Source organism: Medicago sativa, chromosome 3 (assembly GCF_051527215.1).
Source record: "Medicago sativa cultivar Bolivia chromosome 3, Bolivia_mono, whole genome shotgun sequence".
NCBI classification, from domain to species: Eukaryota; Viridiplantae; Streptophyta; class Magnoliopsida; order Fabales; family Fabaceae; genus Medicago; species Medicago sativa.
The window spans coordinates 25,429,814-25,448,312 of NC_140751.1; the positions used below are offsets into that span (position 1 = coordinate 25,429,814).

An 18,499-nucleotide genomic window follows, 5' to 3' on the forward strand; every position below is an offset into this window, starting at 1 on the left:
GTAACTTGCCTCGCTACGTTGCGACTTGATGCACTCTTAGAATACTAGAACCTCGTCCACTCTGAGCTTACAAATCCATAACAAAATCCCTGACAGCCTACTAATTCAGTCAACCACGCCGACTTCTTTCCAACTTATAGCCTTGCACTTATGTTCAAACAACAGCTCTTACTGAAACTTCAGATCATACGTAGATATTTCCAAACTTTCTACTTGCTTAGTTCACCGGCCACCTATTGGCACGATCAAACTTCTTCATCACATACTTCATTCCTCATGGGTCCTATTCAGCTCTCAGACATCCATTCTAATCGTTGAATGTTAAATTGAGTTGATCAGGCTCAATTAACAATGACAACTAGAACATTTACCCGGAACCCAATGGTCCCACAACCTTTGTTGTAACTTAATGACCCAAAGGCACGGTCTGAAACGACATGCTCTGAAACTTAATGACCCATACTAGACGTATCTAGAAAGTCTAGCATGTGCATTAGTTTAGTACTGGATACATTAAAATTTTACAACAATAAAAACTTCAAATGAATGCCAAATACAACAAATGTGTTCGTACAATAAGTTTACAACTCAACTTTTCTAAAATGGTAAAAGTACATCCTTGAATATCCTCATCATCTTGCATTGGGTACGAACAAACACTTGTCACAACGTCCATCCGGCTACTAGCTTGCTATCCATCCTGATATCTGAAACAAATAAGGATTGGGATGAGACATAATGTCTCAGTGAGTTCCACCTAACCCTAGGCTATAGGCAACCTCGGGGAAAACCTACGGTCACCACGTGTCTACAATACAACCGGGCGGTTGATTATACGTGTGTGGGGACTTGCTTTCTTAGACGGCGGTGCTTGCTAGGGCCGTCTTAATATCCTTATCTTGTTATAGGCTTCTCTGCTATACGTGTCATGGCGGTGAAGGGGGAACTAAAACCGCATTGCCAAGAGTACACTCTAAGCATCAAGGCTCTCTTATCTCTATCATGACACGATTCTAAACCGGACATTTAGGGGTGGCCTAAGAACGTCGTCGGCATATCTTTCTTTACTTGCTTCTACTTGCTTAATATGTTGTATCAACAACATATCATCTCTTATCACAAAAGTGACTCTTGCTAACTTGCTACTTCTTGACGATCTACGCCAAGTCTCTACTTGTTCTTGACAATCTATGTCAAGGCTCTATGACTTAACATATACATGTATAATAAATATGCAAAGTCAGCTTCATTGATTATGTTAGCGTGTAACAAACAACTTATCTGAGTTTATTTTACGGATTAGTCCCGAGTGGAGTAACCCCGAAAGTTAATCCCTTACTACCGGTGAAAATGCTTTGCAATAGCGCACCGGACTCCCTTAGTGAACGTGCGGGTCCCTTACAACTTACCCCTTTCCCCTTGGAGAACCTTTTATATCCAACCTTGGATGGAATACAAAAGACACGTCACCTTAACTTAGTGAAATGCGGCTCCCTTGCGGCTTAACCATTCCCCTTGGGGAACCCCTTGAATCCAATTTGGATAACAAGAGACATGACATTCTTTCTTTCTTTCTTATAAGTCTTAGTCTTATGCATGAAAATTAACTTAAACATGCTAACTCTTTTACCTCGGATCCCTAGACGATCCCACTAGAGGTAACTATATGCTTGCTTAACTTACTTTGTGAATGGATATAAAATCGATTCACGTCTTGCCATACTCGTATGGCCCTTGCTTCTATGCGTAGATAATACTCTCATTACCTCGCGTCTATCAAGCATATTACTAATGCAAAGCATTCTATTCTTTCTAACTATTCTAGTTCTCGATATCTATACCGAGGCTCTAGTTCTTCCCTTTCCTTAAAGATTATCCTGCTACCCGAATCATGACATAATTCTCTCGCATGCCTTGCCTTACTATCATGCTTAATACTTGCCTTTTTATCATAAAAATCTTGCTTTCATTGATCATCATTTAGGACCTTGGTTTGAGGGGTTTACTTTTATAAAAGACTGCACAAAAGATCCAGAACGAAAAACACTGAAACTGCCAGAACGAGCAAGCAGCACCAGAAGGCACCACTTGCTCGCCATGGCGCGCAACATTGCTAGGGAGGCGAGTACCTACTCGCCATGGCGAGTAGGAGGCGAGCAGATCACGTGTTCTGCTGCTTCTGCTTGCTGTGGTGAGCAATAGCTCGCCGTGGCGAGTTGTGACAGTCCATAACCCTTAAAAATGGTATTTTTGACCCAAAAACCTCAAACCAAGTGTCTCTAAGCATATTGGTACATATTTGATCATAGGATACTTATAAAACACTCTTATAGCAAGTATTAACATGATTAGAAAGCATGGCAAGAAAAGCGCAACTAAACTTAAACTTATAAACCCTAAAATGCATATTATCCTTACAAGATAAACACATGATCCCAAAGGGAGGATAGCTATCTAAGGAACTCACCTTAACATAAACTTGACAATCCTTCAAGCCCTAAGCTCAAGCAATCAAAACCCTAGCACTTGATCTACATGCTCCCTTTGATCATACCATATCAAACTAGTTGTTTTTCTTGCAATCCAAGGCTCCATAATCCTTGCTTCCTCATCCATCTTTAATTACCTATTCCAACTCAAAGCTTCCACCATCCAAACCCTAGCTTCAAGATTCATTCCTTGTGATGATGGAGTTGGAAAACAAACTCAATCCAAGTCCAATATTGCTTCTTTGATCTTGAAGAAACTTTATCATGTACAAGTTCAAGCTTCCAACATAATCTTCACTTAACACCCAAAAACCCTAACTTTGAATCCATCTCTTGAGAGGAAGAAAAGAGAAATCAAACAAAACCCAAACTTCTTTAAGCTTAATGGATCATGAAGGAACAAAGTCTAGAAGCTTACCATGGAGGGAAGAAGATTTTGCAAGATTTGGTGGAAAGGAGAGGAAGGGCGATGGGAGAAGAAGAAAAAGAGAGAAGGAAGACTTGGTCAATTCTTGGAAAGAGAAAGGGAAAATATTATGAGATATTTGTGACCACAACCAAATCAATATCCTTTCACATGCAATTACCAAATTGCCCTTGCCTTAAGCGTGTTAAATACGACACCGATACTTTTCCCGTCTTATGCTGACATATGTCATAAAATATTAAATATTAACCCACTTACCATGAATTATTTCCTCTGGCACGTTTAACAGGTAATATACCGATACTGACAGGAGGGATGTTACAGTGTTAAGTTAACTAAGCCCATTTGGATGAGTATATAAGACCACTTACAATGGTGTTGAATGCCTATGTTGAAAGCAACCTTCAACATGTGGGAGTCTTCCAAGGGTGTGTTGAACGATGATGTGGATGAAAGAGAGGTTGAATCAATTCAACATGTTGAATCTGATGCTGGAGGGACGAATGGCCAGAAATGGCGCGTGCACCACACGCGCAGACAGAAGCGCGTGATGCTGCAGGAGGTGGAGAGTGAATCAGCTTGTTGTGAATTTGTGAAATTTATGTTGATTAAAGTTGATTTTCGTGTTCCATTTATTAGACTAATTTTGGGTATGATGAAATTTGTGAAAATAAATTGTTGATGTGCTAAAACTCATGTTTGATGATATAACAATAAGTGCTTTTGAGGTTTTAGCTTATTTATGGGAATTTGATGATATTGTTGATGATTATTGCTTAAACCATGTCCTAATTACTTGTCATTTCATGGTGTTTCTCAGCAAATTTTGAATTAAGAAAAGCAATTTTCTAATAACTTTAGTCAAGGATTACACAATATCTTATAAAGTCTACAAAAATATAAATATTGCAACCGAAAAATAAATATTCCATCCCTAAATACGATCATGTTTATCCTGCTACTATGGCTTTGGAAGAAACTTGTTGTGATGGTTTAATCAGCAATTTGAGACAAGAGTGATCACTGAGAAATCAATAAAAATATTTATTTTTTACTGTCTTGAGGTTATCCTTGAATAGTAAATTTTCAATCGTGTAGCATATTTTACTAGGGTTCGTTACTATAAAAATAGGAGAACCAGCAACGCACAACAACTATGGCATCGACTGACTGGTCTGAACTCCCGACCGAGCTTCTAAATCTGATATCGCAACGAATCGACGATGAACTCGATCTCATTCAATTTCGATCGGTATGTTCAACGTGGCGACACTCTTCCAATTCAAATCATCATCCCAATTCTGCCCTAAAGCTTCCACAACTCTTGTATAATCTCTCTGATACCATAAACAACATCAACACTTCTCCGTTTTGCTGCCTCTCCAAACGCACTCTCTACCTCATTAAACCACTACGCCACCAAAAGCAACTTCGTCCTTGGTTGATTAGAGTTACCCAAAACTCACATGGCAAAAAACTCTTCCACCTACTCTTCAAATCATTCTACTATTCCCATGGTTTTCCTCGTGTGCTTGACTTCAACAAACTCTCCGTTCTCAATTTAGGAACAGATTTTATCATCGACCATGGAGACTTTAATCTACGTAGCTACTTCTTCTACAATAACAAGAAGCGTGAAAAGTTTCTTGCTATCACGTGCAATGGAGAAAAACCTATGGTTCTCGGCATATCGGAATATTTCCCCCATCCGATGCTGTTCTGTTACCTCAACAACTATTGGAAACCCATTTCCGACATGTCAACTAAGTACGTAGATATCTGTGTGTTTAAAGGACGGTTTTACTTGGTCGACAGTACTGGTCGGACAGTTACAATTGAATCGGACTCGAGTGTCCAGTTTGTGGATAACCCTTTTATTCCTGGAGATAGAAAATTATTGGTGGATAGTGAGGGTGAGTTGTTGTTAGTTAATATTTATGAGATTCTCAAGACTTTTGATGTGTTCAGACTTGACGAGAAGAATAAAAAATGGGTGAAGTTGATGAGTTTAGGGGATAGGGTTTTGTTCTTTGTGAATAGATGTTCATTTTCCGCTTCAGCTTTGGATATGTGTGTTGCCAAAGGGAATTGTGTTGTCTTTATTGATGATGCTTCCAACATATATGGGAGTTGTGTTTATCTCTTGGATTGAAGTTAGCAATCGTCTGTGTCTGGTTATCGCAAATGTTTTAAGCATGTGCCTGATGGTTTGGAATATTACAGCTTGTTCTCGGCACCTGAATGGATAGTCAAAAGTTAATTGAAATCGTAAATGAGTATGTTATCTTGCATTGAAAGGTTTCTTATGTGCTTGTGATATTTGCATTATTGTGCTTAGTTTATGTTATTAGACCGGGGACTGATGCATGCAGTGCAAATTAGGGACGGCTGCCCCCACTAAAATTTGTTTTCTAGTATTAGAGATAGTATTAGTTTATGTTAAAATTAACTATGTCCCTAGGTGTCTAAATCTCATACTATAGAATGTTTGGTGCAGTATTTAAGTGACTTACTCCTTTCCTCTTGATATAAACTATATATTGAGAAGAGTTATAATTTCTAATTGATTATTCTCACACTTTATTTAATTTACTTTATCACTGTACATGTTTGATAAATTTTAATTTGTTAATGCAAGTGTTTCTTTTCATCCTTGGTTCTTTCAGCTATCAAGTCTTGATTGTGCTGTACATATCTGATTACAACGATTTGTGATAGCTTTATCTCATGTATTTGGACGGTAAAGAGGCTGAATATGTGTTTTTAATGTTACTGCATAAATAAAAACACATAATATGCTTCTGAGTCTGTAATTAGAATCAAAGTCAAAACTTTACATCCCAAAGCACAAAACTGAATGTTTTATACTGATGTGGTCTCCTTTGTACCTGTGATAGTTTCCTTAATGTTGAAATATTGGGGCAGTATTATGCTTCCATCATTTCATTCCCTTCCCAAATTCTCAAATTTTCAGTTCTATTGTCATTTTAACCTTTTCTCTATTGCTTCAAGTTTTTATTTTTCTCTGTTTGTTTTGGATTATGATATGTGCATGTCATGCAGTGTTGCCAGTTTGTGTTACTTGAGAATTCAAAGGTTTTGATTTTCTTTTGTTGTGGAAATGCATTTGGAAAACTTGGTAAAAATCTGTTGATATGATTTTGTTTTGGGGTACAATACATCACCCCTGCGTATACGCAATACAAGGTGACCCATAACCGGACAGAAAAACACGACTAAAGCTAGACAACTCCATTAAAAACACGTACTGCCCCCACCTGCTCACACGGGCTGTTACAGACAGAAAATAGTGCCAAAAAACACCAAAACTGGACACAGAACAGTTGCATGACAGCAGCAGCCCACAGCTGTAGTAACAGCCCCAAAAACACCAATAAAACGCCCAAAAAACACACAATCCTATCGAAGTAAGCTCTCCCGAGGGTTCCAACACCACTCATAAGACAAGCACGTCGCTATTTTTAGCTTACTCATACTCCAATACCAAGCTAGGACCTTGATATTCTCCACCAATTCCTCCATCTCCACCAAACCATTATTAAAAATCACCTCATTCCTTCTCTTCCAAATAACCCAAATAGAAGCAAGCCAAATTAAGAAAAATCCCCGTCTCATTTTCAAAGAAGGAGCCTCATAATACCAACATTCAAAATGTGAAAAAAGATTATGTGTTATTACAAAATGAAAATGTAGCCCAGACATCACCCTTTGCCACACCTTCAACACCACCTCACAATGCATAAAAAGATGCAACGCCGTTTCCTCCACCCTTCTGCACAATACACAATTTCTCGATTCCTACACATTCAACACTCCTCTATACGCTAGATTCACCCATGTCGGAATCCTTTCAAGTAGCATAGTCCAAGCGATTGCCAAAACCTTCGACGGGGTTTTGCATTTCCAGAGGTAACCAAAAACTTGCGCATCACCATAGGGGATATTATCCTCAATCAAAAACAACCTCTCGAGTAGTTTATAACAAGAGTTCACCGAAAAACCTCCCCTTCCTCCGGTTTCCAACACCACTCATCACTCCCTTCCCTCAACACCACTCTGTCCAACATACCAACAAGATTTTATCTGCAAACAGTTCAACCATCTATTATTTATCTGCCAAGAAACTATATTAGGTGACTTGACTTTCAAGTTAGGCAACTTTGAATCACTTTCAATCCAGAGATGAGTCCATCTTTTCTCAACAGCACATTCCATTTGCATGATTTACATAGCCATTAAGTAGTATAAATTTGTATATTTGCAACCAATTAATATAATTATAAAATTGCAAACGTACTGTTTTGACTTTCTTAAACATTCAATTTGGGGGAAGCGTGTATCACTAACACGAGACAGATTAGTATAATGAGTCAAGATGACAAATTTGGCCGTCTGCCAATGTCCCACATGTGAATGCTGCAATGAATAATGGATAATTTTTACTGAGTTTGGTTGTGATAATGCTAATGAGTTTAAATGTGATGATTGATTGTGTTTTTTTTGTTGTGAGTGTAGCTTTGATGACCTGGCTTCTAAGAGTAAAGTGAAATACTATATGAATTATGGATATTTTGACGGTTCCATTTGACATAGTAATGTTACTTGTTATTGGAGATTTTAAGTTGGTGTGTAGTGATGATGATGGTGATGGTGCTCTGTTGTCAAAGCGGAAAAGCGGCGCGGCAAGGCCACCCCAAAAATTGACGCGGCACATAGAGGGCACTATTACATGACGCGGACACTAATATTTTTAATACTAAAATACTATAATGTTGAAAAATAATATGGGCTTGGCACCACCACTCGCCTCTTCAACATCTAACCAACCTAAATTATCATCATCATCATCATAAACAACATCACTTTGACCATCACAAACACGAACTTCGTCTCCCAATAACCATTCACTACCAGCATTAATTTCAGGATCATCCATGAGCTACGGATCAATATATTCATCACTTTCACGGTGTTCCTTCAAAGTTTGGTTGTACTTAACAAAAACCAATTTTTGCAACATCTCATGTTCAAGCCTATTTCTTTTCTTGGAGTGAATTTATTACAAATTATAATTCAATTGTTAGTTTAAAATTTATATGATAGATGATTACGAAACTCTAAATATAAAGAACTTAATATTATCAAGGACATACATGCTCAACAGTACTACAATTCCTCTCACGCCCCGATGCGCTACAAGTCAAACTCAATATTTTAATAGTAAGTAGTTGCAGATTTGGTGTTTTTGATCCCCACCTCTTCTACCACTCAGCTGAAATGCAATTAAAGTATTTGAATTAACATATAAAATATATCATGTGACTAATTTTTTTTACGAAATAACAATCACTTATAACCAGGAGATATATGCTTATCCTTTATGTGCTTTATTGCTTCTTCCAATCTAAAGTTACCTGAACAAGCCCTATACTTTGATAAATCTCTATGGATGTCATCCAAATTTTCAGGAGAAGAAGAAAGCTTTCTAATGCATTCATAAAGGCAATCCAACAACGGATCATCATTCTCCATTTGTGGATTGTTATAAAAGTGCTTCGGATTCAGATAATGTCCAACTGCATGCAACGAATAATGTAGCTTAACACTCCACCTTCTGTCAACAATATCATGGATTGGTTTGTACTTGCTTTCATTGTCACCGAAGTTTTTCTTAATTTGATTCCTTGCATCCACCATTGCTTGATATACAAAACCCATTGCAGGGTTTTTTTCATTATCAACCAGCCTAAATACTTTTATAAGAGGCCCCATAGCTTTAAGAGCATGAACAATATCATCCCAAAATGAGACTTGAATAACAATAGCAGTGTCCTTCCTACCCTTGGCTTCATCACTCACCTTTAAGTCCGGCCACTCTTGAGAAGTGAACATGGTTCTAATTTTTTGTTTTAGGTTGTGCAACTTTTGCAATTGAAGAAAGTTTGTTGCAAACCTTGTGAGTCCATGTCTAATCAACTCCATTTCAGCTTTCTCCCTCAACAAGTTCAAAACCAAAGAACGGTTATAGATGAAACCGACAAGACTAATTCCTTGTGCTACAACCTTCTTTACTTTTGGAATCTTTCCAATCACTTCTAGTATTAAATCTATACAATGTGCAGCACATGGAGTCCAAAAGATTTTCGGTCTCAAAGCTTGAAGAAGATTACCTATACAAAAATATTTTTGAAGACAATTAAAGAATGTAATGATACATAAAATGTTTGGCATAAAGTAATTGAAGGAAGTAGAAAACCTTATCGGCCAAAACATAATTGCTCTTGTTGTTCAGAAAGTTGATGAAGCACCATGACACCATTCGTTTTCCACATTAATCTTCCAAAGTTTTTTCCTTCATCGCTCATCGAAAACTACAACAACTCCAGCAGAGTTTTTCCTTATTCGTACTCCTTACTCTAAAAACAACATATGAATACCTAGCACAAAAATAGGACTCTTCTATCGTTACTGAACCATGTTAACCATCAAAAAGTGTTAAAGGATTTCAACAATCTTCAATTTATGGGTTTCAGTACATGAAACCCAATTGATTCATGATTTTAGGGTTTTAGTGTAGGAAAGAGGAAAATGAAGAAAAAAAACAGTAAAACGAGAGAAGAAAATGAAAACAATTTGGGATTGAGATGTTGGTGTTATGTAATTTCCATTGTCGATGGTGTCATGGTGTTACGACAAGAAGAGGAATGTGATTGAAGAAGAAAAACATACGTCGGTTGCTACTTTTGTTTGATTCTATTTTTTATTTTTTAACTTCAATTATATTTATATACTTTCAATTTGTGGTTTTTTTTTTGTTATTTAAATTAATGATAAATTTGTTTTACCCATGTCGATTATGCCACATCAACAATAAATGTGCCACATGGACAATAAATGTGCCACATCGTTAAAAAGTGCATACTCATCTAATTTTGTGCCATATTCTCTGTTGGGGACAAAAACTATGTTATTTCCCCTTAAAAAAAAAACTATATTATTTTGAAATACGGGTATCAATTCCGTAAGCAGATCAAAATATGGGGACCAAAATTGTAACTAAACTTAATCCAAAATGAACACAGAAAAAAGAAAAAAAAAAGTGAATTCTCCAAAAAATGAAGACTTATAAAACCAAAACAAACTGAAAAATTCACAACATATACTGAGAATCGGTTTGCATATGAGAAGCAGATAACATGACAAGAGAACTGAAAACCTGAGAATTTGGGAAGGGAATGAAATGATGGAAGCATACTGCCCTGATGTAATGTTTAGTCCTAGTAAAGGGTATGATGTAAAGTTTATGATTACGACTTTGGTTCTTATTACATACTGATAAAGCATATTATGCTTCTGAATTCAAGCAGTAACATTAAGAACACATATTGCGGCTCTTTACTCGTCCTAATATTACAATAGATAACAAAATACATGAGGTAAAGTCATTGTAATCAGATATGTACAGCACAATCAAGACTTGATAGCTGAAAAAACCAAGGATGACAAGAAACACTTGCATTAACAAATTAAAATTTATCAAACATGTACAGTGATAAGGTAAATTAAATAAAGTGTGAGAATAATCAATTAGAAATTATAACTCTTCTCAATATTTTGCGCTTGAACCTAGCTGTTCTGTCTTGTCATCTTTCTCTCTATCTCCCCTGCATAAAGTGATAAGGTTTCCTGTTAGGAACTATAATTGTGAAGATCAAAAACCTAATAAATAATGTCTAGGAAAATTTATAATATAGCAAACAGGTTTTCTATCTTCTATACATGATTTAGCATTATAAGTAGCCAAGAACTTGAGGAACCCAACAGTCACACATCGACAACTGTATAATCGACAGAGTGCTTGCATGCACCCCCAACTCGCCACCAACACTTCACCGAATGTCATTCTATTGATCAAAACACCTACCTTAGAAGCTAGTTTATATTATTTGATGTGGGATTTAGACACTTAATTTTAAATAGGGGACTAAAAATTATTCTATCTCTAAAACTAAAAAAACAAATTTTATTGTGGGCGGCCGTCCCTAATTTGTACTGCTTGCATCAGCCCCCGGTCTAATATCATTAACTAAGCAGAATAATGCAAATATCACAAGCACATAAGAAACCTTTCAATAAAAAATAGCATACTCTGTTATGAATTCAATTAACTTTTGACAATCCAGTCCGGTGCCGAGAACAAACTGAGATATTCAGACACAGACGATCGCTGACTTTGATCCAAGCAATAAACACTGAAATAAGTACATATCTTGTATGCATCATGAATAATGACGACACAATTCCCTTTGGCAACACACAAATCCAAAGCTGAAGCGGAAAATGAACATCCATTCACAAAGAACAAAACCCTATCCCCTAAACTCTTCAACTTCACCCATTTTTTATTCTTCTCGTCAAGTCTAAACACATCAAAAGTCTTAAGATTCTCATAAATATTAACTAACAACAACTCACTCTCACTCTCCACCAGTAATTTTCTATCTCCAGGAATAAAAGGATTATCCACTAACTCGACACTCGAGTCTGATTCAATTGTAACTGTCCGACCAGTAATGTCGACCAAGTAAAACCGCCCTTTAAACACACAGATATCTCCATACTTAGTTGACATGTCGGAAATGGGTTTCCAATAGTTGTTGAGGTAACAGAACAACATCGGATAGGGGAAATATTCCGAAATGCTGAGAACCATATGATTTTCTCCATTGCACGTGATTGCAAGGAACTTTTCACGCTTCTTGTTGTAGAAGAAATAGTTACGACAATTAATGTCTTCGTAGTCCAGGATGAAATCGGTTCCTAAATTGAGGATGGAGAGTTTGTTGAAGTCAAGCACATGAGGAAAACCATGAGAAGAGCAGCCTGAATGGAAGAGTAAGTGGAAGAGTTTTTTGCCATGTGAGTTTTGGGTAACTCTAATCAACCAAGGACGAAGTGGCTTATCGTGTTGTAGCGGTTTGATGAGAAAGAGAGTGCGTTTGAAGAGGCAGCGAAATGGAGAAGTGTTGGTGTTTTTGATGGTATCAGAGAGGTTATATGAGAGTTGTGGAACCTTGAGGGTAGAATTGGGATGGTGATTTGAAATGGAAGAGCGCCGCCACGTTGAACAAACCGATCGAAAATGAATGAGATCGAGTTCATCGTCGATTCGTTTTGATATCAGATTCAGTAGCTCGGTTGTGAGTTCACACCAGCCTGACGCCATGGCTGCTATGTGTTACTGAGTCTCCTTTCTTTTATAGTAACTAACCCTAGTAAAACATGCTACACGATTGAAAATGTACTATTCAAGGATAACTTCAAGACACTAGAAAAATAAATATTTTATTTTAATATCTCACATTTTGTAAATATTTTATTTTTACGCAATTTTTTTGTAAACCTGGTTGCTCAATATTATAGATAGGGCATTGATGCACAAACGTACAAGATGCACAAAACTCTACTAAACCAATCTATATTGATTTCTCATTGATCACTCTTGTCTCAAATTGTTGATAAACATGCGTGTATTCAGGGATGGAGCTAGAAGCAGCAGATGCGATGATCCCCTCGAACTTTTGGAAAGAAAAAAAAAACTATACTAGTATGATAATTTTTCGGTTTCAATATTATTTTTTGTGGACTTTATACGATGTTTTGTAATGATATTTTTTGCAATATAGTGGGCCTTAAACAACCAAGTTCCTAGGCTTTATTGCACTACTCTTTAACTAAAATCATTAACATCGAAAAATAAAGAACATGTTTTTCTCCAGTTTATAGAAGAATCTTAATCCTTAACTAGAATTCCAATTTACGATGCGTCATTACAATTTCTCTTGGAAATATTGAATCATTGTCTACAACTTTGTTTTTACACTCTCAGCCATTACCAACGATTCACTGGTTGCGATTGTATCCTCCTACATTTGCAATTTTGTTGTTTCATATTTTTTTCTGTGTTATTCAAAGATATTTAAAATTTCATATAATTTTGAATATATCATATAGTTTCTTAAATATCTTGTATCTCTTATGCATTTGGCAATTTCTTTTTCCTTCACTAAATTATACTATCAACTTAGTCCCCCATAAACTAAATTCTGGTTCAGTGGCTCTGTCCCCGTTTCTATTCTACAACATGTAGGAGCGAAAAAGGTCGTATTGTGATCTTAATGTTAGAAATGGTCAACTCTTTAGACTTAAAACCCAACCCTTAACTCGGTCGATGGAGATGAGATACATGTTTAAAAACGACCAGTTCTTGCATGAGTACTTATAAAACAGTGAAGTATTTAATTGGGTATATATCTAGTACTGATACTTATTTGATACTCGTTTTTCTCATTATTTTGTTACGAATGAAATTTGTAGATTTTTCATATCTAGCCATTTTCTAGGAGTTTTAATATCACATGTAGTTTTGATTTCCAATTTTTCTCCCTGTTATTTTGGCTAGGAGTAGCTTCGATAATGCTATATTTCTCCAAGAAGTTTTCCACTCAATGAAATCTTCTAAGAGCTGCTGTATCGATATCAAACAATTGGTCTTGTCAAAGCATACGACAAAATGGAATGAGCTTTGTAAAGTGTCTTGATCTAGGTAAAAGTAAATTTATCGTAGTTATTGCATCAAGTATATATAGACGATTTTTTGTAGTCTATACTTTTATACCAACAATCATTTGGTTTTACCTACGTAATTTTGATTGTAGATATAGAGCTTAGTTAGAATTTTCAACTTTTTAACCTACAACTATTTTATGTTACTATACAATATGGATTTCAAGGGTTTTCGTGCACATGGTAGTCATTCCCTTCACCCGCGGAGGAAGGTGGGATGATAAAAAGCTCAGACTTGAGTCCAACAAATTCGTCCTATTTTGCTGCAATTCAAAATAGGAACATCATATATGATTCAATTAAAATAAGAACAAGATAGAATAACCTTTTTGATACATTAAAATAAAATAAAATCTAAACATTATAAACAGAATTTGAGACATTATTCAAAATTGCATAAACTGTTGCTTTGCTGCAACTAATAGCACTGACATCATTCATGTGTATAACAGTTAGAAACATGCAGTCCCACTATCAGGGCCGTCCCTATATATTTGGAGGCTCGGCTCTCAATCAAAAATAGGCCCCTAATAAAATAAAAATGTAATTTTTTTAAAAAGAGCAATCATCTATTTAAATTGAAAATAAAAATAAAAATACAACTTCAAGCTAATATCTTTATCAATCTTCTAGGTTGTTAATTTCCATAGTTAATTTGCACACATGTAAAAATAAAAGGTTTATAATGTTTTATCTTTAAAAAAAATTATTATGTTTGCTGTTAGAGAATTAGAGTTTTACTATTTTATACGATAAGTATGGACGAAAAATTACAAGTAATGCTCTAAAAAAAATATATTATGTTTTTATTTGTAAATATAGAATCTAATATGTTAAGGAGAATTTGGTAGAATTGAATAGAGTATTGAGATTTAAAAAAAAAATAGAGTATTGAGGATAGATGAGACTCAAATTAAAAAAATTAATAAAAGAAAAAAAAAGGAAAAGAGGAAAAGGGATAGAAAAATTAATCAAGAAGAAAAACTAAGAAAAGGAAAAGAAAAATCAATCAAAGAAGAAAGAAGAAGAAAAGGAAAATAAAAATTAATCAAAACAAAAAAAGAAAAGAAAAAAAAGTGAAAGTGGATCCTGGGTGTTGAACTCCTGAACCGCACATGGCAAACGCTAGTTCATACCACTGAGCCGAGACAACAATTGTGAAATTTTTGTCGCGCTACTTCTAAATATTATGTTTTCGTATGCAGTATACAAGAAGAAAAAAAACATTGGGCCCCCATAATTTGGAGGCCCAGCTCAATAGAGCTGTTTGCACCCCCTCAAGGACGGCCCTGCCCACTATACATAACCTATGTTGTCATTAGTAATTCAAACTATATTGCAATTCCAAAGAGCTTCCCATAAATATATTAGCTTAGTGTAGTTCTACTAAATTCAAATGAATAAACTATTCCATGCATTTAATATCACGCTGCACTTATCAATCACCTTTTTCTGTTAGGAGTGTCGTTCTTCTTAATTTAACCTTAGTGTTTATCTCAATTGCAAATGTAAAGCTATATATTTGCATGATCTTGTGAAAAATTAAGTTGATATTAGATCATTAATATTAAAAGTAGTTTTGGTTCTCTTGAGGTTGTAAAAGATTACTCCTCCTTATCAACTTTTTTCCCAGATATAATTTCAAGCCAAAGTTTATTTTTTAGGCCTTACAAGTATTAATTTATTCAGTCCACCAATGCAATAGTCAATCTTGTTGAAGGTTATTATAACCAGTAAAGAGATGTTGAGAAAATTGCTTTGTTCCTCACTTCTATAATGTTGTAAGTGTCAAAGTACAGTAAATCCGGAAGGTATGCAGAAGAAATATGAACAATTTCACGACATTAATTCTTATTTTCTTGAAAATTTAAAACCAGGAACAGTGAAGGTAAGAACAACACTCTCACATGAATCAAGCTTACACGCAACAATTGTTGAAAACTCCTAAAACTCTGCCACCTTTTCTGTAAAATATAAATAAGAGAAAATATGCGGTGCCAAATAAGTTGTCGAGCGATTAATAGTAGGACCAAACCTCAACTAAATGATGAAATGAATTTGTATCATAAAAAATATGAAAGTTAGAGAAAGAGCATTTCAATGTTTAATTAGTAAAATAAATTATATGCCTTCAAATCAAACAACATGATTTGTCATCAAACAACCCCAAACTTGTATTGGTTATGAACCACATACATGAACCTAAAAAGTCAAATTTGCTTATAATTGGGAACGGAGGGAGTACAAGAATGAATTAGTTAGAAAAACTCATGATCAAAGTATAAGATCATTTCAATATTTCTATTCATGCTCGTTTCAAGAAATACCAAAGAGAAATAACACAATAAAAACATTAAATAAATATTACAATCAAATTAGAAACGTTTCAATGTAAGACAACATACTCAATTACGAAGGCTACTTTGGACGATCCACTCTGGAGGTGGCCAGAACAAGTTCAAAATTTCAGGGCAATCGGACAAAGGTGAAAGCAGGCCTTGATCCATGTAAAAAACACAATTCCCACACCACATGTTTTTAAAATACTGGAAGTCGCTACCATCAGTAAAGACAACGCAATTTCCTCTAGGAAGACACAAATCCGAAGCAGAAGCAGAAAACGAACAGTCATTCCCCAAGAACAAAATACTATCCCCTAAAGTTGTTAACTTCACCCACTTCTTCTCTTTCTCATCAAGCTTAAACACATCAACCCTTATAGCATCAGGACCGGGGAACCCGGAACAAAAACACTCATAAATGTCCACTAGCAACAACTCTCCCTCTCTATCGACCAAGAATTTTATGTCCCCTCCATCAATCAAAGGTTCAGCAACTAAGTGGACATTTGAGTCGTCCAGCCCAATCATAAATGTCCGACCAATTTTGTCAACAGCATAAGGCCGCCCTTTGAAAAAGCAGATGTCTCCGAATTTAATTGACATGTTGGGGATCACCTTCCAAGTCTCATTGCTGCATTTGAACAGTCCTGGTTGGGGGGCAAAGGTCAACTTTCCGAGAACAATAGGTGTTTTTCCATGGCCTGTGACAGCAACGACCTTTTCAGGGTACATGAAGTGAAAAGGAGAGGGTTCAAGGAAGTTGTCATCTGCGGTGAACATTCATCCTAAATGGAGGAGGGAGAATTGGTTAAAATCGAGCACATGTGGAAAATGAAAAGGGTCACGTGATAGTGGGTGATGCAGTTGGGTTTTTCCAATTGAGCTTTGGACAATTCTTATCAACCAAGGGCGTAGGGTTTGGTCTTGTTGTTGTTGTTGTTGTTTTGGTTTGATGAGGAAGATATTGTTTTTGGAGAGGTGACAAAAGGAAGTGTTGTCTTTATTGTTGATGGAATCAATATCGATGATATAGGTGTATGAGAATTTGAGGAGTGGGAATTTGAAGGGTAAAATGTTATGATGATTTGGGATGGAAGTGCGCCAAATGGAACAAACAGATCGAAAACGAATGAGATCGAGTTCATTGTTGAGCCATTTGTGATATGAGATTGAGAAGATCCTTTGGGAGTTGAGACCAATCTGCCTCAGCCATGGATGGAGCTAGGTTGCTGATTTTTGTAGGATTGAGCTTTTGGTTCTTTTTATACAGTGAGCAGCTCCTTCTTTGGATATTTACGTGGTTTGTCTTATGAGGAAGCAATGTGGCAGATTTTTACAAGTATACAAATGCTACGTATTTTCAGATATTGCAATCAGTACTTTAAGATGTATTACTACTGTGACAATGAATCTATTAATATTCCAAATTACTTAACAAGGAAGTATTCTTTTTTTTTTTTTTTTTTGGTTACTTAACAAGGAAGTGTCTTTTTTTTTTTTGTTGTTATTTTCCATGGAAAGTATCTTTTTTTAATTTTTGGTTACTTAACAAGTAAGTATCTTTTTTTCTTTATGGTTACTTAACAATGAAGTATCTTCATGCGGATTTTTCTGCGTCATTTGCTACGGAATTATGTGCGGGTATGCACATAACCACCAAAAAAAGATATACATCACCACCAAAAGAGCTATCAACAATGTTGCGTCTCACGTCCTGGTCAGTAAAAGTAAGATCCTGCACTCTCCTATGAAACCAAGTTACTCTGAGATAAATCCTAACTTTGCAGATTGCGAGTTTTGCACATGAACCCAATGTTGCGTCTCACGTCCTCTTTCTTTCCTTCGCCCCTGTATAAAGTGACAAAAGGTCCTGTTAAGAACTTTCATGAGAAGAACCTAATCTAAATAAACAAGAAGATTAATCGCTTAGCAAAAACACTTGGTATCACAACTGCATACATGGTGGAAATATGGGGATTATATTAAGGCTTATGTATGGCGAAGCGACAATGAACTTTGAAACTGGATATTCTAGTGGTAGTTAACTGTTTGTGTAATAGTAAAATTGGTAGTTCAAATGGTAGGACTATGTTGAAGAAGAGTGGGAGGCAAGGATTTCGCATGTGTACCGGGAAGCTAATATATGTGCAGATATGCTTGCCAATAATCACCCCCCTCAACCGGTGATGATTAAGGCTCTTGCTAATGATTTTAGGGTGTGTCTACATTGCGATTAGTGTCTTTGTAATGTTTTTCCCCTTAGGCTTAGGCCCTGTTGAATACAAATAAAAAAATATAAACAACGAAGACAAATCAAGTCATAAATAACAGTGGTGGTGTCAAGTTCCATAATATTTTTGTCTAGAATCCATATGCATTAGAGTAACGGTGGTGGTGTAATGTCTAGTTCCATAATTGTGTTTTACAAAAGTTCATCATACAATTTAGTACTAATAAGAACAATAGGTATGGCACAAGTATTGCTACACATGTCCTTCTCAAACCAGCAGACCATAGTGGTGCAACCAAGACACAATAAACCCTACCAGTACCAACACTGATTATGACCAACCTCTACTACGACAATTGATTAC

General features: G+C 35.9%; 1 protein-coding gene and 1 pseudogene across 1 annotated transcript; one reads left to right on the top strand and one right to left on the bottom strand.

Moving 5' to 3' along the window:
* Nucleotides 1–4,072: 4,072 nt before the first annotated feature.
* Nucleotides 4,073–5,176, top strand: LOC146936649 (F-box protein SKIP23-like). The gene is given in 1 exon segment (XM_085751350.1): nucleotides 4,073–5,176. A coding segment is annotated over 1 exon segment (1,104 nt).
* Nucleotides 5,177–6,336: 1,160 nt separating this feature from the next.
* LOC146936650 (uncharacterized) lies at nucleotides 6,337–17,261 on the bottom strand (annotated as a pseudogene).
* Between the last annotated feature and the right edge of the window lie 1,238 nt (nucleotides 17,262–18,499).